This window comes from Periophthalmus magnuspinnatus, chromosome 16 (assembly GCF_009829125.3).
Source record: "Periophthalmus magnuspinnatus isolate fPerMag1 chromosome 16, fPerMag1.2.pri, whole genome shotgun sequence".
Taxonomy (NCBI): domain Eukaryota; kingdom Metazoa; phylum Chordata; class Actinopteri; order Gobiiformes; family Gobiidae; genus Periophthalmus; species Periophthalmus magnuspinnatus.
The window spans coordinates 23,809,996-23,836,625 of NC_047141.1; the positions used below are offsets into that span (position 1 = coordinate 23,809,996).

Sequence of the window (26,630 nt, forward strand, 5' to 3'; positions counted from 1 at the left end):
AGAAAATTGCTGTTATTAACAGAAATGATAAGTTAAAGACCATCATTTAGTGATGTTACCAGCAGGGGGTCTTGTCCTCTAATTAATGCGGCATGTCCCAGTACTACAAACCAGATCCACTTGCAGTGCTGCTCTATTATTCAACATAGCCAGGGGTGAGGGAGGAAGTCTGCGGTCTGGAGTCACCTTTCGCTGCCCCTAACCAGATAGAAAAAGATGAGAAAGCATGGAAAAGAGGAATGTATTGTGGCTAATAGGGAAAAGGCTTGAATGGTTGATGTGGTTAAACACTAAGGAGTGCATCCGACCTGAAACCGCGATGGGGTGAGCAGGAAGTCCATGTCAAGCTGTCATCAGACGGCTCCTGCTGAAAAACTAATCAGAAAAAACACAAGAGATTTTGACTCTTGTGCGCTAAAAGACACCACACTACACCTTTTTGCCCCTTTGCTCTTTTATTGTTTGAAACCCCTTCCCAGAATACAACAGCTTCAATTCATTCATGAGACACACAATTTTCCTACAAATACAATGGTCAAAAAACACAGTAGTCGTGAACCATTGGTTGAACATTATACAAGAAAAACTCAACTGAAGTAATGTACAATGCCTTCAAACGGTAGTAGAAAATCATGAAATGCAGTGGATTTGTGAAAACAACGATGTGAAATGTAAAACAGACAATGAGATCATACATGCCGTGTTTACCAGGAGCACAGAGAGGAAGATGTTATTAAAGGATCTGGCAACAAATGCACAAAATGTCATTTACATTACATTCAGCTTGGTGAATATGACGTTACTTATTCTTACTCTGGGTAAACATATAGCATATTATTCACATAGTGTTCACTTTACATATGATACATCTCTATGTACATAACCCTTTCTGTCAATCCAGACTCCAGGCACTTTCTCTGTTACATTACAGTCTATAGCATTCTAGCAGCTCTGTCAAAGTCCTTTGTTCTCTACTCAAATAACACTGTAGATTCAGTGGTACTCAACAATACTCAACAATGGGCTTTTTTTTTCTTTCATGGTGTTGTCCTTGTGTAGGTCCAGAAGAATACAGCAGGTTTCTATAAGACTAAGTGGGAGTTTAGTAATTTTAAGCCTCTACATTGAAAATCAATAAGGCAAACACCAATCATAACCTGTCTATTTGTAATGTGCTGTGACCAATTGACCAAAATTAGATTAGAAAGGAACACCTTAAAAGTGCTGCTGTTACAGAGATGCTCTTAAACCCTTACCCAACTCATTGCAATGTTGCCTTTGTCTAACTCTCTTAAATCAGTCTTTTTTTTTTTATTAATTAAATTTAACAAACTTTATTTATTTTTGTCTTTTTGTTCTTTGCCAAATATAGTGCCAAAATAAAGAGAATAAAGAGTTTTACAGATTTCAGTGGTCATAATACTTTGCCTGGGAAAACATATGCATTTATTATTTTGTATGAGGTCATTTTAAAGCAACTGTAAATGTAAAAATATTGAATTATTGTAATAATATGACTCCTTTTAAAAATGCTAATGCCCGTCTTTCATGAATATAATTGTCTTTTTTATACTTCACTTACAACAACAGTAAAACTCATAATTTTAAACTTGAAATGTCTGAAACTTGAAGCTGTCATAGGATTCAACAGAGGGAACAGCATCTTTATATGAAACAATGTAAATCAGAGTCAACCCTGTGGGGTGTTATTGGTTCAGACACTTATCACATTGTTCACACCACTTTGATGGCATGTTGGTGACAGCCCCCCCCGGGTCTAACATTAAACACACAAAAACAACCACAACAGCCTGTACTACTTACTGTGTGTTTGGAGGCAAATATCCAGATGAATAAAGTAACAAAAGGATTCAAGTCAAGCCTTTGGGATTGGCACTGTGACAAAATGAGACCAGAAATCTCCGGTGGTGGTCCAGGCCTGGTTCCAGCCACCTACAGCACAAGTGGTAATCTTCTATAGCACAAACATCAGAAAATACAACACATTTGCACTACTGTACAGTCTGTGTCACTCTGTAGGCCTATTAAACAGGAGGATGTGGAGATCAGAGAATAAGGCAGTTCATGGTATGGGAGAGGAGTGCTGCTAATAACCACAGTGGCCTTCACAGCGCTCTGGGACACAGGAAAATGCCTCCCATGTAAAGATAATACTGCTGAAACTCTGAAATTTCATCCATCTCCCTCGCCACTTCAATGAAACGATGAAACACGGCCAAGGTGACCCATCTTCACAAGAGACAGGTCTATTTTGTAGCTTACAATATTGTTTTGCTGCTACAGAAACCTTAACACAAAAAATAGTCCAGCGGCAAAACTGACCCAAAAAAGCACAAAATATCAAACGAGGAGCATACCAGTGATGAGAGAAAATCACAGCTGCACATTAAAGGTTAAAAGTTGAAACCTTCAGCGTGTTTTTCCTCGACTCCCAGCTCACGGCTGCAGTCTTTTCAATAGAAAGTCTCCGGAACATCAAAGTGGCAAGGTCACTGGGCAGCCTTAACTCAAATCTCCTGGATGAAAAACTCCTCCGCTGTGGTAAACATTTAGTTGCTATCTTGCTTCAAAGCAGTCCAGGTATTCCTGGACGAGGTCATAACAGAATCGATACTGGTCCTATGAAAAATACAATGTTTTCAGAAAAAAATGTAATTTCACATCACATATGTATTGATTAGTGTTTGTTCTCACCAGAGACTCCACCATGTTGGGTTTACAGTTACGTAGAGTTTTAACAGCATAAAAGATGTCTACCATGTTCTGATACTGGCTCATCTCCAGTACGATGTTACAGGCACAGAACACACCACTGCGGCCACCACCATTTCTGTAAAAACAAACACAGATGTCTCTTTATGAAGTAAGAAAAGCATTTTGTTGACATCATATAATGCTTTAAGAATTACATCTAAAAGATCCTTTCCTGGTTGTTTTACATGGAATATTTAACAGCTAATTCTTCTTGGTAAAATGCACACTAATACTGATTTGTTCATCTTTATGTCCTCAGAAGTGCAATATGTCACAATAAACAGTTTGATTAAGACAGTTACAGAACTGTCACAATGTTATAAATGGCTCACAAAAGCTAAAAAGTCTGATTATTTTGCGAACACAGGAGAAAATGTGCCGTGTTTAATATTTTATGCAGCACTTCTCATTACAAACCCAGAGTTGGGTAAATTACTTTTGCAAAATGAAACATGAACAAATATAAAGCAAACAAATATAGGATTTCTTGGCCTTGTCTTACATTTTGTAACATTCCTCTGGTCTGTTTATGAGCTTTAGCACAAATTCCATCATATTACATGTCAAGCTGAGATTCACCTACAAATGCTCTGTGCAAATTTGAAAATGCTAATTTACTTCTGCCATGTAGAGATAGGCCTCCTAATACACAGGTGTGGATTATGAACGCATAATAGTGCACGGCCTTTGATGTGTTTCACTATCATGAATAATCAAGCTCATTCAAAAAACTATCCACAGCAATAAAACCTGGACAGAACAGAGCAAGACAAGAAAGTTGATGTGGAAAAGTAGGAAATAACCCCATACTGTGTCATGACATCAGATATTGTCCCAGTCTTCATAAATGAAACAAAATATCAATAAACTGGAGGAGGACAATCCACTTCCTGTCTCCAGAGACTAACCCAGTGAAGGTGGGCACAGGCCTCTGCAGCCAATACAAGCGATATTAAGGCAATCAATCGTTGTCAGTGCACTGGCAGCCCTGGATTTACTGTAGTGGGAACCCGCGCATTCTGTATTAAGCCATAATTGATTTGATCTCCATAATCTCTTTCCTGGTTGTCGTGGGTAACACTGTGTGACAGCGTTGAGTGATGTGCTTTTGGGTGGAGGCGCTGGCTGAATGTGCGATGCTTTGGCAATGAGATGGACAGCCCATTCATATTCATCAGCCACCGTGCGCTCTGGGGGCTTAGGACAACAGACAAGAGAGGGTACCCAGGCATCTGCACACTGCACCACACTGCAGCATGACACACAACTGCTTGCCTCCAAAAATAATATTAGATAGCCAGCAGAAGGACTTTGGGCTGCCCTTTATCACAGCAAATCGACACAAGACAAGGATAAACCTGGAGTGTGGCGTTTTATAAGTAAACAGTCTCTCATTATAAAAATGTTGGATGCCGACACGTTATGTTCTACAAAGTGGTACGCTTCAATTGTGTTTGGATCACTAAGCAAAAGATCTGTGTATTACCCCAATATGTTTTATCCAGTAGGGCTACAATATGCAATCAATCAAAATCACAATTTGAATGATTCTAGTTGGGAAAATGCAAATGGTGCAATTACTTAAGCTTTATTATGTATAAACCTGGACTTGCAGTACAAACCTGTTCTAAAATGCATGGGATTCCTGTATTAGATTAGCATAATTCATATTACAGGCAGCACTCAAATGTTACTACTCCTGGATGGGTTTAAATGAACAGAATCCTAATTTCAAAACACAAATGGAAAAATCTAATCACATGCACAGTACTTCAGAAAAAAACACACTTATATTCAAAACAGTTGTAAATGATCTGGGATGACTGATTACTCACAGACAGTGGACCACCGTGCGCCCCTCCCCACAATCCCTTTGCCATTTGTGCACTTGGGCTAGGAGGTTGAGGAAGGCCTTTTTGGAGTCAGGGACATCTCTGTAAGCAGACCAACGCAGGAACTGGAACTGGCACACGACCAGCTGCCCCTCCTGAAGCTTCAACACCAAAAACAATCCATGTCAGAGCACTGTTTTCTCACTTTGCTAAGACTTGTAGACCCTTTTTTTTCGATAAGAGCACCCCATACTTTTCTTGTTTATATTAAGTCTAAAGCAGATTTTGGTCAACATGCCACTCAGTTGTTTCCAGAGATTATCATAATTTCTTTTCTTAGACAGAAATGGCATTTAACTATTTCAAAAAAAGCAGATGATGATCCTACTATGGTCATATATATGGAGAGGTGGCCCAGTTTACAGCGAGATACATGTTCTGTAAGGTATTTTTGAAGCCATTAAAACACCTGTAAGTTAATCAGTTTAAAATGTAAGTTTAATGCCATATTGTATCTCCCTTGTGGACTCCTACAAAAAGGTGCCAGTACATGCTATTCAATTCTACCTCCTTTTTGAATTCTAATCAACTAATCCCAAAATTCCCTGCCATGTCCCTGTACCCCTGGTTAGGAAACGCTGCTCCACTACACCAGTGACATTTCAGCTTGTGTTTATGTTTGTTGATGCTGTGTACGAGTGCTCTCCTCCTGCACACTGTCTGTGAGATGTACGAGTGTGAGCTGTGCGCCGGAGCGGTCCCCGTGTGTTCATAACCTTGTCCTGTAGAAGCTCACGTAACACTTAGGGACCAGCGGAGAACTGTAAGTCATGCAAATTGGGCTGGCAGCGACACCAACGATGCATGGAGGAATAGGCTCTGTGGAGGTGGGATTTACTCATTTCTGTGGGACTTTAATACCTACTCATTCATATGCTTACGATGCACTTTCTTTGACTTTTACTTTCTTTCTACGTCCTATATCATTGGAAATACTAATAGGCAGAGGGCAGGACAGAGAGAGGGAGAGGTGGGTTATTTCGGTATGATTTTTAATCCGCTGCTCTAAAAAGTTGCCCTGCTCTTGACAATGCTATCCGCAAAGTAGAATAAAGGCGGTATATGAAAGAGGGAGCGACAAGGCCAGTGGAAAGAGGAGGTGAGGATGCCAATCAGGGAAGAAAGGCTTGCCTGTCGTACTGTTAAAAATGGCATCAACGAGACACAGTGCATACAAATTCCTTTAGTAATTGGTTGACAGGGATCCTGAGCAGAATGCATGCATGTACTTATGCTAATTCTTCAGCATAAAACCATCCAGGCAAAAACACATCCAACAGTGAGGCGTGTCGTGTGAAGAGACTGATCCACGTGAACGCTCAGGCTGCAACAACAGAGCTTTGATGGACTATTCTCACCTGAGTGTGCAGGGACATGGCATAGTAACAGCTCATATTCTTAATACATGAATTCTCTAATGCAAAATGCCTGCTACACAAGTTGAGTAACTATGAAGTGTTGGGACACTCTTGAGTTAAAGGTAGAGTGTGTAGGAATTTTAGTAAGTAAACAACTAACCACTACTACAACTACTTCTAATTTTATATTGTAGTGCTGATATCTATACATTTTACAAAACAAATGTGACATTTTTTTGCCTGCTTTGGGTTGCCAGATTCTAGGGCTAAAGTAACTTGTGTGTGTATCCTCAACAGATGGGAATTAATAGCATCCTAGTGTGTGAAAGTTTAAATAGAGCTCTTGGCTCTACAGTGTTTAACTGCGGCTTGCATATTTTCTTTACTAGCAGCTATAGATCAGAATAATACATTTGTCAAACACATGTCTTCGCTGACACAGTCGTGTAGAGTCTCACCCTGGTCACATTCTTGACCCTGAACAGACGAGTGATGACGTCTTCATCGGCCGACATGGACAGAAACTCCACCTCCATCGGACCGTACTGCTGCAGGCCCGGCTCCGGCCAGTACTGCACACACGGCTGTCAATCAACAAAATCTTGATTTAGAATTTTTTACTTGGACAAACAAAATGTATATATACCGGTAATGATTTTTTTTTTTTTTTGTAACAAAGAGCGAAGCGAGAAGTGGTAATCTAAATTGTATAGTAGGGCTGGGCAAAATCAAAATTTTCAATTCGCTTTAATTTTTTCTTTACAAAACAAAATTAAAATGGATTTCAACATTAATTTCATGAATATTAACAATGTTAAGTCTAAGTCAGTGCCATTTAAAGCAGACATATTGACCTTCTGCTCTATAGTTATAATCTATGATAATCAGGATCATCATGTTATAATTTGGACATTTTAAATCGCAATATTGATCCAAAATTAATTACAGATGACATATCATATCGTCCTTGTATCCACTATATAGTTATATTCTATGACACCCGTGGATCACTATGTTATAATTTGGTCATAAATCACAATACTTATCTAAAACAATTAAAAAAAATAAACAAGACTGCTGACTTCAGTGTGAAATGGGAGCTGATGTAGACCCTGAACATCATTACAACAAAGATCTGTGCAGTTGTGGGTACCTCCTGTGGATGTACCAAAATGACTACGCAATGCTGCCGAATCGAACCCATATCACCGATTAAGAAAATAAAACAAAGCGAGTATAGAGAAGGAGGGGTACACTGGTGGTGGTGGTGAAAACAGTAGTTGGACGGAGCAATGACGTCTTAATTACAGGAGCAGTGTTTCCCCTCGGTTTACAGGTTTACAGGGGGCGTTTGACTGCGTACGTGCATGTGTGTGATCACATTCTCATGCACATTGGTGAAGAAAAATATAGACCTCTATATTAAATAAATAATAATTATAATTATATAAAAAATAATAAAACTGGGAACACCTTGAGGCCCCACTGGAGGAACTGGAGGATGTGTCTGGGGTGAGGGAAGTCTGGGAGTCCCTGCTCGGACTGTTCCCCCCACCACCCGGCCCCACATAAGCGGAAAAAAATGGATGGATGAATGGATGGATTACTTAATTGTCATTTATCTTGCTATAACATTTAAATTATTTATAACGATGAAATGGCTGTAAAACCCAACAAACACTTTCAGAAGGTTGGGCATTTTAATTAAATATGAAATTATCTTATAGCTTGTTTAATTTCATATTAAGGTTTTAATTATTTGCAGTAATTAATTCTTTAGTTATCACCTCATGCAGTTATCTATGGTGTACTTCTGAATAAAAGCACACCTCACGTGTGTGAATGACGGACTGGATTAGAGCAAAGTAAGAGGGAACGGACTGGATTTATATGAATACAGTTGTTTCTTATGCAGACTTTTAATGATAGGTGATTAGCACCACACAATTTAAATGACAGGGTGGGAGCTGCTGTTGGAGGGGCGGGGTACCCTGCCAATATAATGGTAGGGGAAACACTGAGGAGTGTAAAGATCAAATATACATGAATCACGCTAAATACAACTTTGAGAACAGGAAACAACTATAATATGGTTAAAAGATCTAAAAAGTAAATTCTGCATAATAGTACTGCTTTAGTAAAAGAAATAAGTCTGCTGACTTCCTGGTTGGAAAATATCAATTTGCAAATTGTCGATTTAGTATAAGTCTCCTTTAATGCAAACATTTTCAAATTTCTTCCTCCAAAATCTGAACTCTGCTCCAAACCACATGCTTTTAATGACAAAGCATTGGCTGTGGGTTTCTTGATTAAAAAGCATATCATTGACAATTAGACATGACTAAATGTCTCAGTTAAAATTAGATTTTTTTTTATCCAGCCCTATTCAATAGTATGAAAAAAACAAAAAAAACAAAAACAAAAAAAAAACTGTAAAATTATATACCTAAGCATTTATAATATATGCAGTTCACAAGGGACAGAAAATGCAATATAAAAATGAATTAAGAAGCATTAACACGTAGGTTGCTTTGCAGACTAATGTGAAGAGGAAGCTCTTCTATTAAAATATCTGAAAACAGTCTGGCAAGGAGCTAATACTGAGTTTTTTAGACCATAACAAAAGGAGAGAAAATGTAAAGTAGGGTAAAAACAGCTTTGGCAGAGCATGAGTTGGTGCCTTTAATGGTGAAGCAGGAGGTGTTATGGTGGCACACTGGTGTTAATAAGACCAGAGAGACGAGGCAGTACTGCTCGTGTAGCGGCTCAGAGCGATTGAAAATGAAGCGAGATACGTTTCTTTAGCAGCACAAATGAGCAGAGTTCATAACAAGATCCAGCAGCTCGAAATGGCTATGGCTCCATTTTCAGACAGGAACTGAAAGAACTGCACTGCACAGTAAGAAATCAGATCAAAATAAGGACTTGATTAGAAGGAACTAAAGAGAAATCTTGTTCAGTTTTATACCCGACAAATTCAAGTACTAGGCTTTTAATGAGCACAAAGGAGTCAATATGGACTGTGTAAGAAAAGGTGGTTCACATACTTAGACTGAAAAACATCACTGCCACACATAAAATGAATCTAACTTTACTCATATTTGCTTAATTAAATCTTCCTGAGTGTAGCATAAATTGGTTTACAATTACATGTCAGGATAAACAGTAATTATTTTTGACTAAACACAAAAGCTGACTAAATATTGTGCGTCAGCACAGTCTGAGTGGCATAATTAACATAAACAGTTTTTCATCGACAACGCAAAGACTGAGTTTAAGGTTTTTGGCATTTCAATTCAATAAAACATTAAATTAAATGCCATAATTAAATAATGACATACCATGCGTTATGCCATTATTTAATTAAGTACTGATAAAAACTGCCATCAAGACACACTTGTACAAATTGTTTTAATCAGGACTAAACACATTCCAGGAAAAAGCTTTGATGGGTTTTGTTTACTTTTCAGACAAACAGTTGGACACTTTCCATTGGGATTTTCCCATGTTACTGTTGTACATAAGTTTATTTGAAACTTGCACTTTTCAAAGATTTAATTAACATTCAATTTTTTTTTATTATTAATTAATTACAAACAAAATTTTTGCATTTGCTTTTGTTGTTTGTGTGTCACCATGCCCAAACTTGTCTTTTAAATTAATATATTTTATAAGTGGAGGTGATGCATTTTTTTAAACTATGCATTGGTGTAGTAAAAATTTAATTCTGTGAACTGGACAAAAAGTTTAGTATTTTTATTATATTATTATTATTATTATTTTTATCATTTCAACTGACCTGTGACGATGAAGTTGTTAACCCTGTGATATATTTCTTCTGGGACTAAAGTAGCTGTCCTGTTTTGTAAGCTTTCTGTTTTAAACTTTAAGTCCTCAATTAGAACCAAGCATCTTCTGGAGTTAAACTGGCTGCTGTACTCTAGCTCTGGTGCCTTCCTCTGCAATACCTTGGGTATTAACTATTTCTGTTGACATCTGAGGTTAAAGCGCAAGTGATTTTTATTCTGTTTTCTTGGCATTATCTTCCAGCTGTCTTACCAGTTTGAGGGAAGTTTGCTCATAGAAAAATTGTGTTCTGTCAACTAGACAAAAAGGGTTTTTTGTCCAGTTGAAAGAATTGAATTTTTCTTTTAATATATATCATACCTGAAGGATTGAGGGATTACACAGATATGCATTGGTGTATGGCGATAACTTAATCAACTTTAAGATTTAGCCTGGAGAAAGTAAAGTATATAATATCTTATAACACACACTTTTATTTCTTTTATATAAACTGCAATCAAAATGAATGAAGTTATTACCGAACTGAACTCTATGGGTGAGTGCAAGAGCAGGACTATTGTAATACGTTATGATGGCTGCTATTATAAGACATTAAACCTTGTAAAATGCAGTGCTACAGCAAAAGTGGTGTGCTCATAAGAAAAAGTGGGGCGCAGACAAGAAAGGACTGTGGGATATGTCTGGAGGGCACAGGCCTATTCTCTGGAGACGGAGCGCGAGGAGGGAAGGAAAAAACTAGGGCGGGCCTTATCTAGTCATGCTTTGAGATCAATGTGGTCAGGGATCAAAGTCAGACAAAATGCCATGAAGGAACTAATCCGCAGCACAGTAAGATATAGGAAACAGCGAAAGGCAGTGGATATCAGGAAAAGTCTTCACTAAATTTCACATAACCTCGAGACTGAACCCAAGCTATCCACGGCTTCAACAAAATCAATTGCAATAAGAGTAAGCACAGCGGGGTGACCTTACCCAGGCGGAGTTGGACTGGTTGAGTTGGTTGAGCATGACCACAGCGGTGCACCCGTAGTCATACACAAGTCTCCAGAAGTCCGCAGTGGTCCCAGGCAGTGGGTGAGGGGTCACCACAAACGCAGCCTGGCGGTGGAAGCTGTCGGCCAGCGCGGCGTTTATGTAATTGTTGCTCTCCCCCTCAGTGGTGACCAGAAACGCCAGCGCTCGGTCCGGCGGCAGAACGTCCATACTCCGGTTCTTCTCGCGGTTTCGTGGCAAAAGGGCGATGCTGCACTCCTCCACGTCCAAATGTGGCGTCACAGAGTTTAAAGTCTGGAGGAGTACACAGAGCAGGTTAAATGACTGAAAACAGGTAAAGTAACAATATGTGCTTGTTAACTTTTCTGACGGAGCATTTTACCTCCCTACTCACTGTAAGAATGAAGGATTAAGTATTTTAGAAGTAAAAACACAAAATGAGTGCAATAAAGGTTAGTTTAATATAACACTGTGGAACATTCAAAGCAAAGCAATTACATCTCCAAGGAGACAAGCAAGAACTCTCACTAAAACGTTACCTAGTGTTCCTTGAAGTTTGCATTATTTGTAAATTGCTGCCACCCAGTCATTAGTATTAATGTAGTATTAATGAGCAGGTTCTCAATATCTTACCTGAGTATATAAAACTATGTAATCTGTTGGGAGATTCACCACCTCCTTGTTCCCATGGACATATTATTGCTTTTCCTGGAATTTTCCACAGTCTGGCATTTAACATTCCAGGCAGAGCAATAACCTCCTACCTACATAAAAATAAAGAAAATTTACTCTAGGCTTTTCTGATATGGAGTAAGCTCTGCAAATCTTCTTTCCTCCAGAGTCCATATTATTTTTTCTTTCCTGCGCTCGCCAGTGGCATGGTGGTTTAAGGCGTTGCACACATGTGGTTGTTACCACATTGGCATCATAGATTTGCCTCCAAGTCGTGACCGTCTGCTGAATGTCTCTACCCTCTCTTTACACATTTACACTACATCTGTCCAATGTCCAAAAAAGATCTTTCCTGCTCTACCAGTCTTCATTTTTCAAGTTTATGACTGGCACAGAAAAAGTTAGAAGACTGCATTGCTCCACTGCGTCTGCCCATAACTACATTAGACAACATCAAAATCTCATGAATAATTCATGTGAACACTGGTGATGGCTAACCCTGCTCTGCTACAAAACAGACTGGACGACAGGAAGCCACGAGACAAGAAGACACGAGACAGGCGCCGTTTATTAGATCAAAGCTGTCACATTTTCTTTTAATTAAGAGCTCACACTTTGTAAAGAAGGATACACTTCTTTACAAAGCTCCACCAACTGTAACTCCGGGTAATCTTACGAGATATGTCTGTTACACAAAAGCTTATGAACGGGATAAAACAGTATTAAATAAAAGGGGAGTTACTTTGAAATGGTAAAGCGAACTGAGGCACAGTGAGCGGCGACGTAGGTAAAGCATGTGGGGAACACAGCTGGCGCTCCTCTCCCCTCATCAACATCTAACGAAACGCTCTGACACCGCGCTCCCATAAACCACATCAAGCATTTCAGAGCCAGTCACACCCAATCACGAGTGAAGGGAAGGAAAGTGCATACACGTTTGGAGGGATGTACACAGTTTTATGATTTTCACAAAATGAGTTTAGGGATAGGTTTGAAAATCCCAAATGTGTACTCAAATCTGTCAACATATTTACACACACATGTTAAATACTGTGGGATATGCAGTAGTTAGATATAAATAGTTAAGGGCATAGAGTTTGTTTTGTTTTAAGTAAAAAAGTGAGAAACCAGATGTACAGGAGAGTGGGCTATAATATGCCAAAAAAATGTTTTGGAGACAGATTATAATTTTGTTTTTATCATGATTTATAAACATCTAGTATCTTTATATTGTACCAACTGCTCCATGGACAGTAGCAATAAGCGAAAAAGTAAAGAACTGAACACATGGGACTATGCAGTTCTCTTTAAGTGGAGCCTATACCAAAGAAGCATTTTATATAAGGAACAACATCATGTCATACGGACACTGGTGTTTCACCACAGCACCTGTTAGTTGGTGGAATATCTAACTACAGCAAGTGAACATTTGTTGAGGGGGTCTTGAAAAAAAAAGAAAAGATGAAGACCATAACGGTTCCATATGCAGTTGCGTCTAGGTCTGTTTCTATATCAAATCATCATCACTGCTGGCTGTGTCCAAAGCCAGGCTCAAGACCAGAGGTGAGAAAGCCTTTTCTGTGGCAGAGCCCAGACTACGAAACAGCCTCCCTCTGCCTGTCAAATCCTTGTCTTTAACACACTTTAAGACTAAAAATCCACCTCTTGTACCTGGCATTTAATTCTAGCATGACAGTGAATATTTGTGTTTATTGGAGTTTTATTGTTTTATTGTTCTTTGCCTATGTATCACCATCTGTATATTTGTTTTTGTGGACTTTTTATGTGAAGCACTTCAGGCAGCTGAAGTTGTATTTAAATGAACTATATAAATCACTCATCACTCTGTCACTCACTCATAGATACTAAGTTTAACTGCTGTGCCATTTGTATATTGCAGCTCATATTTGCTATGATATTGTTCATTTAGAGAGGAGCTTACTCGGATTATCCTGCTTTAAGGTTTTTGTGTCAGTGGCATAAAGTGGTCTTCATATTTTTTATAGTAACATATCATAATTAAAAGCTTGTTTCTGCGACAGGGCTAGTTGCATATATGGCAGGTGATTATAACAAACAGCGTTATGGTCACAAACATTTACTTGATGTCATAATGTGTTATTGACAAAAGCACTGACCTGAAATTCATCTCGAAGTTGTGAGGAATTACTCTGAGAATCCACTCGCAGCATCTCTTTGTAAGCGACTGCAAATTCATTGACTAAGATTGCAGTCTCTCCGCACAAACAGGCTTCCAAAATGGCATCATGGATAAAGATATACTGCTCCTGCAAATTACAAGCAATTTTTGTAGCACTTTAGATCAGCCTTTAAATTAAAGAGTTTAAAGTTTAATTGGCAATGTATTTATTCTTTGAGTTCTGGCCAATCAGAGCAGGTGATGCAGTGATGTTATGTGTGTGTTGTTGCTATAGATACATAAGGACGTTTGTCTGTAACCAAATACATGGCTAAAATTACACTCAATTATAGGTACAAGTACTCCATCCCTGACTATAGATACAGCAATCTGTAAGCTTTGTTTGAGGTCATGATAAAGAAGAAAGCGTGAAACAAGAGACAGGCAAAACATATGTAGATTTGAATTCATAATCAGACAAGAGAAGACTATTTTTCATAAGCGGCTTTGTCTCTGAATTAAACATGGGCAATAAAGCCTCTGGTGTTTCAAAGCTATTTGAGAATAGATAATATTTCTGAGTAAACAAACACATGGTATGCATTTAATTAGAACCTCTGCAAATACCTACAAATGCAATAAACAGCTAAGTCAATGCGGGATTTACATAATCAAAGGTGAACATGTAGATTATCTGCACATCTGAAGAAATAGATGTTGAAGAGGACATGACGGGCCTTTTCTCAAACCGTTATTCTGACCTTTGCACAAGTCCCCAAAGAGGGTTATGATAATATTGCCCCACAAACATTTACACACATGAGACGTTTGCCTAATTAAAGACATGCTGTAGCTGTGAGCTGTTGGCATATGAAGTCTCACCTCAGTCTGGATCATGTTAATGCGGCGCGAGCACAGGGTTTTCACACAGTTGTAAATGTCCACCACTCCCTCACACTCAGCCATGTCCAGCATCACATCCAGGACTATGTAGCAGCCAGTGCGCCCTGCCCCAGCACTGCAACAACAAGAAAAAATAAAGCCACACTTATTAATATTTCTGTTTTTATATCAAATGAACGCTGTGTCTGTTTTGGTAGACTATATAAAAGATAATTGTTTTTTTAGAATGTATTAACTGCTGCAGCCTGGGAATAAAACTCAAATCTTATTTTACTGCACTTTGTGAGGTTGTGCTTTCATTAACAGTTACGCCCTGTAGGCTGCAATAAAAACCTGTGAAACATCAAAAGTAATGTTAATTAATTAATTAAAAAGGTGATTACATTTATGTCCCTATCTTAACTGAGACATTTAAAGTTAGCAAACAAAGTCCAATCTTGCGTCTTACGTCTCGTCAGGTATGCATGCATCCTCAGGCAATATTTCATTTGTAATCCAATTTGAATAGATACTTTTATTATTTTAGTATTGATAAAGTAACAACTATTGTCTGTTTGCTCCAACTGAAACTTTTTCAATCCCAGAACTATAAAAAACACTGTACAACCTTTCCATTATTTTCTTCTCTAAAAGTTGAGGCTGTAAAGTTAATGGTAGTCTGGTTTACAACAGTTTCACAAACAGCAGTAGCTTAGATGGTGGACGGTACCTGCAGTGAACCACCACCGGCCCCGCATCAGGGGGTGTGGAGGCTTTGACTCTTCGTATAAAAGCTAAAAGCCCGGTCGCGTGATAGGGCACCCCGTGCTCAGGCCAAGATGTGAAGTGGAACTGCCTCACCTCATGCTTTGTAGAGTATCCTCTCTGCAAAATCAAAGAAAACAAAGAGAAACTCTATAAACTATTACAAAATATATTCACAAAGGTTCAAATGCTGTAATGTGCTTTGGGTTTTATAGGTCAGATGACTTTAACGTCAGATGTTTGCCCTGTTTGTTTGTTAATATAATTGGGACTATCCATAAGAAACAAAAACTGGTACAAGGTTCAAACAAAGATGAAATAATCTTCTTCTTCTATAATTAACTTCAAAAAGTGCTGGTAATATTCAAATTAAAAGGGACAACTAAATGGCAAGTTTGTGGAGCCAAACCAACAACAATAATATGGTTAGACATTTGTGGATTTTCAGTTTCATAAACACTGAATCCCCCATAGAGCCCCTGTCCTCCACCTGAAATTATGACATCAAATTTATCATCATAAAATTGCAGAACATGGAGGCAAACATTAAACATTGCCATCACTATTTAAACTGTTTTGCAGAAGTCACAATCATTCCTATGATAGATGTGGTATATTTTGGTCCACACAGGGACAGTTAAACATTAAACAGGTTTTGCATCAGAAAGCCTACGGGCATGTTAGTCTAGCTGTACTGTATGCCTATGTGACAGACAGGTGGACAGGAATTACTTATGCTCCCGGGGAACTGGGAGGTTTCTCATCTCCACTGGGAGCCTGCTCAATCCCTCCCTCCACAGAGGCAAGGCAAAGTAAAACGACAAGGCAAAGATTTGTTGTAGACAGAAATCCCTAAAAAGAATGTGATAAAACACAAGCTGTCACTGCCTCCTGAATTTGCCTGATTTGAATAAGCAGAAGCGTGACATAGTGATGATAGGCCTGTGTTTGTGCCACTGTCATTTCAGAGCCGCAATGAAGTCTTCCAGTAACAGCCTCGAGAAACTGGAGAAAAAGGGGGAAGAAGGGATGGGATGGGGGTCCCGCTCTCACTGTTTGGTGGATAGACACGGGAGCATACAAAAACCACTTCTGTTAATCCCTCTGAGTTTACCATATGCCCTTAGTCCCATCACAGTAAGCATTTAATCTCTTCTATTAGAGCCCTATTTTAATTCTGTGAGGTAATGTCAGTTCACATCATCAATTCAAAAGAGTGAAATGTATCTTGTGCCACTTAAAAATAATTACTATTTATCTTATGCTCTAAATGAAATAGATATTTATATTTACTATTCATACCTGCAGCTAAATGAACTCACCCGTTCTAAGGCAAAGGTGCGCACAGTGTATTCAGCCAGGGTCTCGCTCTTCAGTAGAGTGATTTTGATGTCACCGTACATCTCACTGTCTTCAGGCCAGTACTTACAGCATTTCACCTGGTTGAAAGATGTGCCAGTTTAAATGGAAGTAAACACTGCCTGCATTCAAACGAGTGATAAACTTGTCAACTTCCTGACCTGTAATAAACCACCTGAATCAACTTGACAAATAAGCAGAGATTTTATTTATTACTCTTGTGTGCTTCAGCTCTTTGACTTAAAGGTATGTAACTTTTCCGGTGAAAGGTACTCCAGCTGCTTTTCTCCTTCCCTGGATATGTTATTGCTTTGCCAGTTCATCAGTATGACATTTAACCGACACAAATCCATAATGGTGAAAAGCATGTGTTGCCACCAGGTCTTGTAACAGGATATATCTATGGCACGGCGAGCCTGTGCAGGGTAACAACAGGGTAAAAATATTTTGTTTAGCTTTGGCTATAATCCGGTGTGTTTACATTCATGTTGTATCATGTCTGTTCATTAACATGCACTGTCCCAATCAAATAAATAAATAAATTGTTAATGCAACTGCTTTTGTATGTGACACTATGCATAAGTTACTGGTCTGTTTAGGAGACTGGCTCTAGTCAGTTGAGACTGCTATAAACCTATAAAAAAGCCTCTAATTGAAAAAAAAATGCAAGATTGGCAAGTTTAATGCCCTACTGTAGAACATTATAGGCAAAAAAATAACATCTCCATAAAACATCCCACAGGGTAAGTTACATCCCACAGGGTAAGTTACATAGGAAACCTTTTATGTTAAGACATCAATATGTATTTATAATACTTCTGCACATAACCAAGTCAAAGGAAACAAAACGCTCAAACACGCATCTTGGAACACATACAAAACGTAATATAGTTTAACATTTTATCTCATTACAGTGTACACACAAACAGATCAAAATGTCTTCTGCTGTCCCAGTTCTAGCATATCTACTTTATTTTAAATAGAATTTTGTGTCCGGGTATAATAACAGACTAATCTGATAGCAGCCTCACAATGGAGGCAAAGGAATAAAAACAAGCTCTTGTGTGTTTTTCAGAAAGGCAAAAAAAAAAAGGACCACGATAATCACATAATGTTGGAAAGTATAATGAAGAGGGCCGCTGCAATCTGTTGTCCTCAGCATCAAACACGAAAAGGTCATTTTTTGTTAAATGGAGATGTTATTTGGATTCAGTCAAAGCATTACTCATGTGTTGACTCTCCCTAAAATAGTCAGGATCGAGAATCAAATTGGAACTAGCAATAACACAGAAAAATGGTGCCAATTTAACCATCTTGGCTGCGCTGAAAAACAGAGTACTTAAAACTGCATTCATATACTGCAGGTATTTATGTGAGCCGGGAAATAGCGTGGCCCATTTTGCGTTGGGTATTAAAGGAGCGTATGTACGGACAGCAGCCTTAAAAGCACCATACAGAGGACGCTTTTATGCATGACAAGTACTTTACGCTACATTTGATGGCGCTTGGTGTCATTATGGTCATGATGGAAATTTCTATAATACCCCATCTCAATTTGATGGTACAGCTATAACAGATAAAAGAGACCATCACTGTAACAATAAAGACCTGTTTATAATCTGCTTTTGGGGCTGCTATTGTTATGGCTGTACAGATGTGTGCGAGTGTGCTAGTGTGTCTATAATGGTAAATTCTATCAGCGGCTAGCAAGTATAGACACAAGTATGTCAAAGCATGCAAATATATGTGTATTGCACTGGAATAAAATCCTTGTATTTAGTGACATGCTGACTTAATGTCTCTTAAATCCAAGTAAAATTAATGCATACTGGAAAATAACTAGAGGAAATGCATGGAATCAAAATATAGAGATAGTAGTGGAAGTAGTTTCAAGAATTGCAAGAAATACATGATGGTGCCCTATTTTTTTCTGTATCTAGGTGACAATGTTTAAATTCAGGCTCAAAACGGTTCTGTTTAGCTTTTAATGTTGATTATTTGTGATGATTTGTTTTGATTTGTGTGATTTTAATGTTTTTCTTATTCTGTAAAGCACTTTGAATTACTTTGTGTACGGATTGTGCTATACAATTAAACTTGCCTTGCCTTCTTCCTTCTGAATGAATGTGGGTATATTTGGTAGTAGGTGGACACACTTACCCTGCCAACTTCTACAAGTTTAGTGATCATGACGATGCTGAAGCAATTCTCTTGCCACACCATTCTCCAAAAGTCATACAATGTCTCCTGTTTAGGTCCTACCAGCCAAAGAGAGAGAGACGATTAAATAAATAAAAACTACATATGATAAGTGTTGAATCTAGTAGAAGTACAAGATCACATTGTAATACACTGCCTGGCAAAAAAAAAGTCGCCAAAAAAAAAAGTCGCCCAAAAAAAAAAAAAAAAAAAAAAAAGGTCACACACTCTAATATTTCGTTGGGCCACCTTTAGGTTTGATTGCAGCACAAATTCGCTGTGGCATTGTTTCGATTTCGCTTCTGCAATGTCACAAGATTTACTTCCATCCAGTGTGGCATTAATTTTTCACCAAGATCTTGCACTGATGATGGTAGAGTCTGACCGCTGCACAAAGCCTTCTCCAGCACATCCCAAAGATTCTCAATGGGGTTAAGGTCTGGACTCTGTGGTGGCCAATCCATGTGTGAAAATGATGTCTCATGCTCCCTGAACTACTCTTTTACATCGTCATCTTGGAATATGCCTGTGCCATTAGGGAAGAAAAAATCCATTGATGGAATAACCTGGTCATTCAGTATATTCAGGTAGTCAGCTGACCTCATTCTTTGAGCACAGACTGTTGCTGAACTTAGACTCGTACCTATAGGCTCGTACCTATTTGCTTAGTTAAATCCAGGTGGCGACGTTTTTTTTTGGCCAGGCAATATATTAAAAATGTCTGAAAACATGGCTTGTTACTATCACTGTGGAATCAAAATCACCATTGAGTACGTAGCATTTTCCTCAATTGATTGAAATCAAATTTGAAATTTTAGTATCATGACAACACTAATTATAAAATGAACAGATCAGGAAACCAGCAGCGAGTGTAAAATGATAACATAAAAAGAAGTAATAACAGTTATAAAAAGAGTTTCGTGTTCTGCCACCTGTACAGACAAATGCACTGGTGGTAAAGTATGGGCACATAAAGAGACCTTGAGCAAAGTCGTCATTGTGATGGGAGCGTCTAAGAAACCAGACCTACATCAGAGGGTAAAGGGACATTTTAAAAGGAGAGCTCAAAGTCCAAAGTCAATAGCTTCAGAAAATATATGTGGCCAGTGAAAAATTGAGGAAAAAATGGCACGTTATTTCTTACAGAGTTAAAAGACTACCACAGAACCACTACTTTCATCTTCGGGGAACTGAAAACTCTACTGGATTCTCGAGCCATCGAATAATATTAAGAGACACCTTTTAGTGTAGTTTATAGGATTTTAATTAATATGCTGCCATTTTAAGGATTGCCCTCATCTGTACATCTTTCTTTTACTATGCATGGGTTATAGACATAAAGATTCTGTTTGAAGGATTTGGCATGGCAACGGCCTCTGTTGTTATAGCAATAGTCAAATAAAAACAAAATTACATTTTTTGAATGGGGAAAGGCCATCACAAAAACCTTCAAATTGGGAAGGAAATTTGGTGTTCAAACCATGAATAGTAGCTGACTAGATCCAGCAAGGTACATTATTTTTTATGGAATAATTCTAGGATTGTTTTAGTGTCGATCATGAATGCATTGGTTTACTGTTATTCAGAATGCGTGGGATATGCCCGAGTCACTTTTATGTCCAATACATTCTTTTTTCATAAATTTTTTCCCTCAAAAGTGCATCTCTTTTCTTTTAGAGGCCTGTATATTTGAGATAGTTCCATACATTAAATAAGCACATTCCTCTGACCCTGTGACTCTCTTTAATGTTAACACTAAACTGAGAAGCAATTACCAATAAGTAATTAACTTCCATAATGAATAGCCTACTCCTCCATTAACCCAGTAACACATTGGCACCTTTGCAGTTAGAAGAGAGATTGTTTTGGCAAGGGACTGCATCGAGAGGGTTCATTGGCCAGATCATTTTTAATTTATTACTGTCTGACAGAACTTGCTCTCTGTCTTTCTCTCTCCCTGTCTTTCCCTCTTTGCCTCTCTCTCAGTCTCTCATTCACACACACACAGGGGCTGCAGAGGCTCGTGCCGATACTCACCCTGAGTGGCGATGAAGTGGTTGGATCGATGGTAGCCCTGTAACAGAGAAGAGAGACGACTGCTGAGTAAGCCATCTGACCCAGAGCACAGCTGTACACGGCGTGTCACTGTCTTTGCTCTGTCTGCACTGTATCCTGTCCCACATGACCACTGTGCCATTCTGTTGTTTGCGCCAAGCTCTATTGTGTATCAGTAATTTATGTTTTATAAAGAAAGGTTAATTATAAATAATACATAAACAGGGTATTTTCATTTTAAGCGTGATACTTGATAGATTAGTAAAAATAAATGACATAACATTGCATAATTTAAACATTCACACAGTATTCTGCAGAAAGATAGAATAAAATATATATAAATACAAAGAGTAAGTGTTTTTATTCATATGCAATCAAAGCATTAAACTGTGTAAAAGATGTTGGGAAAGTTGCAATATATTTACAGTGTCTTTTTATGTATTTATCTGCCTAATAATGTTCCAGAGGATAAGATGTTGACTGCATGTATACTTCAAACATTAAAGGTCACATTATGCCTTATACACGTGACCAACCAAATGTGTACTAAAACGTAATGTTGCTTTCATGGTATAGCTAAAAGTAGACTCCTCGATCCCCTAAGGCGTCTGCTATCAGTATGTGAGTGTCTCCACATGTGACAGCCTTTGCAACACACACAGACTTTTCATATGCTAAGTATGAGGTGAACATGAAATAAACAATGACATGTAAAATAAAGCCTTAAAGGGATAAACAAAAGATCTTTAAAAGCGGTGTCTGTTGAAGCCGGGCAAAACAGCTCTAGGGAATTCCTGAAAATGCTCACATTTAAAGGGTATGATCCAGCTGTTTACATGAACCACAAAGACATCAAAAGTAAGGAAAATTGTCTTTTATCTTACATAACACTGCTAACTAAGGACTTCACAGGAAATGTTATCCAAGTGACCCATCAGATAATGCATATTTTGGGCAACAGTTATTATTTTGCCTGTGGTAAAGTGTAAACCGCTGATGGACTGAGGAGCTTAGCACACAGATACAAAGACAATGGTGAATGGGTTGGATGGAGAGGTGTGACCAGTGATATGCAGTCTGGCCTTGCCCTACACAGTTAGCGTCAAAGCTGGCTAACACCACTCCTCCATCATTCCCGACAGTCGCCATGGAAACTGAACTTCTTGAGAACTAGTAAAAGGTTTGGGCTAGATAGTCTGCTCCAGAGGGACAGAAGTGATGAGTAAACCTGCTATGAACCGGACTAAACTGTTATATTTTTGGCTGTTCTATTTTATGGTCTGAGCTGAGATAAGGTGACAAATTTGTTTTTGAAAGTTACTGCTGCTAAACGTTAACACATTTTCGTAACCTTAACCTTAACCATAACCCAATTCCCAACATAAATTATTACACTGCTTCTCAACTTCATCACATTGACCGACCAATCACGGCAGACTATCCCGCCGGCACTTCCCATCTAGCATAACCTTATTAAAAACCATCAGACTAGTGTGTTTATTTAAGATGAGTTAAAGTGCCACTAGGCTATTTGTTTTCCACATTTCTCTTTTCTGCGTGCACACATCTTCTAAACTCGGACCCCTTGTATAGAGGATAAACGTAAAGGGGTGCGGGTAGAGGAGAAGGGGACAGCAAATAATAGAGAGATGGCAGGCAGAGTAAGGAGCAGTACTTACTTCCCTGTTTATCCGAATCTACACAGTCCAAGGACAAGAGAGGAGGGGTAGAGAGAGAAGACATATAGGCTAGTTAATGAAAGAAGCTTTTAGTGAAGCACTGGTGATGTGGTTAGAGACATGTTGAAGAGCTGTTCTCTCTGCTCTTTTTGGAAAGTGCTATACCAATAGAAGTTTTATGTTCATAGTGGTGTTGAGTATATCTTGATTTACGTCACAAGACACTTAGTACATGGGTACAGATTCACACAAAGGGGTTCAAGAAAACAATGTTTCTGTTGTGTCCAGTGTGACTTCTGCATGTTTGCTATTCATCAGGTAGGGTATGTAGCCTGCGCTCAATCTGGTTTTAAAAAGTATTACAACTGGTAATCCAAATGAGAGACTCACGTGGTTTCATAGTTTCTCATTAGATAATTGTCTTAAATGACACCAAATGACACCAAAAGAAACAACAAATGATAGAAAATCAGCAACTTCGCCATCATGTCCAGTGTTTTTATAATAAAGAATAAATCAGTATTGCAATTGTTAACACTAAGAGCATAAATAATTCAAAATAAGCCCATAATGTTTAAGGCTTTGACAGCAGTTGCTAAGCCAACTGCTCCAGACTTTGAGAGACAATGCTCATCATTAATGGGTACATCAGCATGCAAAAGTGTAGCTTTCTCTCTCCAGTATTTAAGACAAACTAATGAAAATAAAAGATCTAAAAGTGTAATGATTGTGGCAAATGAGCTATTTCCCAATTTGTTTAGCTGCAGCTGAGACTAGCAAAATACCATATGAAGTGCAGTCAGGCAGTGTTTGGGGCATTATTACCATTTGGTTTTAAAATCTCAATCTCAAAGGCTAAAAAACTTTCCAATTTAACCTGTTGCCTAATTACATGCTGCACACACTCGTACACTCGGGGGACCTGTTAGCCTGGTTGGGAGGGAAACGACACACAGTGACAAGGCAGTGGCACATTGAGTGGTGTCTCTGCTAATGCTGCACTTCTGGGTCTGACACCTGCACAGGAGTTAACACGCTAACAGCAGGCCACGTTTTAACGCACTCTAAAAGCATCTGCACTGACCACCCTGCGCTCAAACAAATAAATGAAAAGTATGAAGTCAAATCATGTGCTTATATCAATGGTCCTAAGAGTAATATCCTATCACATTGTCTTATTTTTAATCAATGTTCATATGATTGTTTTATCTGCAGCTCTATAACACTTAAAAGGCTCAAACTTAAGTTGGAGTAGTACTTTAGACGGCCTCTTATGAAGTGTAATATTTACTCAGCAAAGGCCAAAAGTAAACCATGAGCTAAAGAAAACTTGTTGTCAATGACCAAAATCAAGTATCAGTGGTGGAACATGACAAGCAAAACAAACAAAAGTATTGATAAAACCATAGAGTGGATCACAATATGAGACAAAGGCTATACCATTGATCTGTACAATGTAGAAAACAGAATTACATTTTTCTGCATTTTTCAGTGTTTGACTTCACCAAATGAGATTGAGCTGTAACTCCTCCAGTACAGAGTTTACATAACTGTGACCCATCTGACTGAAGGGTGTCAGTCTGCTCTATTCATTTAAAAGGATTTGCTCTCAAATGGGTTCATTTCGGTAGTCAGTCACACTGAAGTTTATTTATTCCTCTGAGGTTTAATAAAAGCACCAGTCTGGGTCAGAGAAGTAGGGTTTATGGCATCTGTGTGGGCACCAAGAGGAGGGTGTCCGATCTGGATGAGCACAAGATGAGAACTGTGGTCTGAAGGGCTGAGGTGGACTGTGCATAATGGGTACTGTACATAAGTTCATAAAGCTAATTGATAAAAGGGTTTGACTTACATCAATGTAGTTAGCGTTGATGTAATCAGAGTTGGGATCTCCCAGAAGAGGATGCAACTTCACTCTGTGCCGGTCATCTGGGAAAAAGGAAAACTTATCAATAGAATAAGCTCAAGTATGTGTACTACAAACCTGTACATAATATAATTAAGACTCACATCCTAACAGAGAGTCGTGCCTCCCCTGTGTTTTGTCCGTCTTCTTGGAACAATCCCAACCATCAAAGAAACTCTGTGAAGATGTGAACACACTTGTTTAAGCATCATCGTAAATCTTAGTTAAACCATCAAACACTTAAAAAACAAACACATCCTTTTCCAGCACTTGAATCACTCTAGACGTTGTCACAACCAATTTTCATAGTAAGGACAAACTAGAACACTTTAGTATCAATACTGGAGGAATATAAAGGAGAGATTTGAGAGGTATAAAGGAGTCTATTCGTAATGGAAAAGTTATGGAGAGGCTGAGGTGATCACTCTACTGCTGTGGTGGGGAAGAGCCTGTAGACATGGCAGTAGGGGAGTAAGGGAGAGAGAGTGCATTTAAATGAATGGCTGGGTAGACCTTAGTTGAGATACAAAAAGACTGTGACTGTCTGAAAGCATCATTGCAGGGTATTACAGTGTCCTTAGCAGAATTTAAGCTCCACTGAAACACTATAAATAGAAGCTGGTGGAGAGGTGACTCAGTTATAGAGAATCCTAGAGATAGTTTTGCATTAATAATAACATAATAATATTCAGTCATTGTGTCAAGAAAAATCCTGATGATACAAGGATTATATCAGATATAATCCTTATTTATAATCCATATTTAGAAGTCTATCAAAAGTGTTGAATTAAAGTGTTATAGTTTAATATATATGGAAATCTAAACCAGTTGTAACAGTGAAATGAAAGTCAAGTAAATCAGAATGTAATATTTTCTCTTTTGGGTCTATACTGAGGATATAAACCATCACTGTCTGCCTCCTCCTCCTCACACCTGTCTACTTGGGCAGTGATGGGTGCCCACCAGTGTCCGGCAGGTGGCTAAATTAAGACTTAAACATCCATTTTAGAAACAGGGAAGTATACCAAACCAGTCTACCTCCTGTGTCCTTCTCAGCCAATGGGAGAATTTTGAGAAACTCTGTCAAGTGCATGCTGGGAAGGGGATTACAACATAGCCCTCCCAACAGAGAGCCAAGAACCATCCAAATCCTGCGCGGGATTAGACATTTCTTCTCAATTTATTCTCCTCCATTTTCTTCCTCTTGGGGTTTGAGTCCCTTCCTAAAAACAGTTTCAACTTTTTGTCCAAACCTTCCTAAATCTATATTTTTAACACATAAGATTTACCAGCTCTAAAATGCACAAAACCATCACAAAAATATGAAGCCATCCACAAAGGAGGGTGAACTGATGAGAAAGTCATTTGGTGAGGGTGCGAGTGTTAAAAGGATCACACAAAATAACTAAAACGAGATTAAAGTAATTCTGCTCTGTCCTCAGCTCTCACACTCATGGGACAAGGGGCAGTAACTAAACCAGCTCCTCATTTGAATAGTGCATGGGCTTTTGTACTGCTTTCTGTTGGGAAAAGACTCAAAATATCACATAATTTCCACAGAAAGTATTGTGTAAAATCAGGGCTGTTACTGATTAATAATTAAATAGATTTGTTGCTATTATGAGCTTAATTGGTTAAAAGAAATGCATACAATTATGCTGAGAAAAGCTTCAGTCATAAATCTTCAAGTCCACTCTAGCATAAAATTAAGCAACTGCTTCCAAGTCTTACTTATAAATATAGCATTTATCTGTTACAACAAGAGCAGTGACTAGTTTTGAGAGAAATATATTGTCTGTAAAAGTTTATATGGTCCATAACTAATTCATGTGCTGTCGTGTGCTTTGACAGAAGACTGATGTGGAACAGGATAAAGACTCAAGGGGAAACATGTCAAGAAATGGACATGTTTACAGCCGATATAAGAGGAGTTTGACGATACCATCTTTTGTTGAGTTTGTTGTGTTTATGACCTTGACTTGGGATTGAAGTTGTAAACAAGCCAAGTTAGATTATGAAAAATGAGTGTTTTACATGCACTGTGTCATATGTACATATATATAATAATATGTACAGTAATTACTGTTCTGTGTGTACATTATCCAGAATCCAGCCTTTTACAGGCTGGATTCTGGATCCAGCCTGTAA

The 26,630-nt window shown here is 38.4% G+C and overlaps 1 protein-coding gene across 2 annotated transcripts in view; it reads right to left on the minus strand.

Annotated features, from left to right (window-relative positions):
- Positions 1 to 445: 445 nt before the first annotated feature.
- ptprub (protein tyrosine phosphatase receptor type Ub) overlaps positions 446 to 26,630 on the minus strand; it is a 156,300-nt gene continuing 130,115 nt past the window's right edge. For both annotated transcript variants that reach the window (XM_033980481.2, XM_033980479.2), the window contains 13 exons: positions 24,587 to 24,659; positions 24,429 to 24,505; positions 20,880 to 20,916; positions 18,804 to 18,901; positions 16,607 to 16,723; positions 15,250 to 15,404; positions 14,520 to 14,655; positions 13,636 to 13,785; positions 10,805 to 11,119; positions 6,484 to 6,609; positions 4,611 to 4,768; positions 2,716 to 2,851; positions 446 to 2,640 (listed from right to left, as the gene is read on the minus strand). In XM_033980481.2, the coding sequence (XP_033836372.1) occupies positions 2,578 to 2,640; positions 2,716 to 2,851; positions 4,611 to 4,768; positions 6,484 to 6,609; positions 10,805 to 11,119; positions 13,636 to 13,785; positions 14,520 to 14,655; positions 15,250 to 15,404; positions 16,607 to 16,723; positions 18,804 to 18,901; positions 20,880 to 20,916; positions 24,429 to 24,505; positions 24,587 to 24,659 (1,641 nt within the window). In that variant the 3' untranslated portion in view covers positions 446 to 2,577. The remainder of the gene's footprint in view (positions 2,641 to 2,715; positions 2,852 to 4,610; positions 4,769 to 6,483; positions 6,610 to 10,804; positions 11,120 to 13,635; positions 13,786 to 14,519; positions 14,656 to 15,249; positions 15,405 to 16,606; positions 16,724 to 18,803; positions 18,902 to 20,879; positions 20,917 to 24,428; positions 24,506 to 24,586; positions 24,660 to 26,630) is intronic.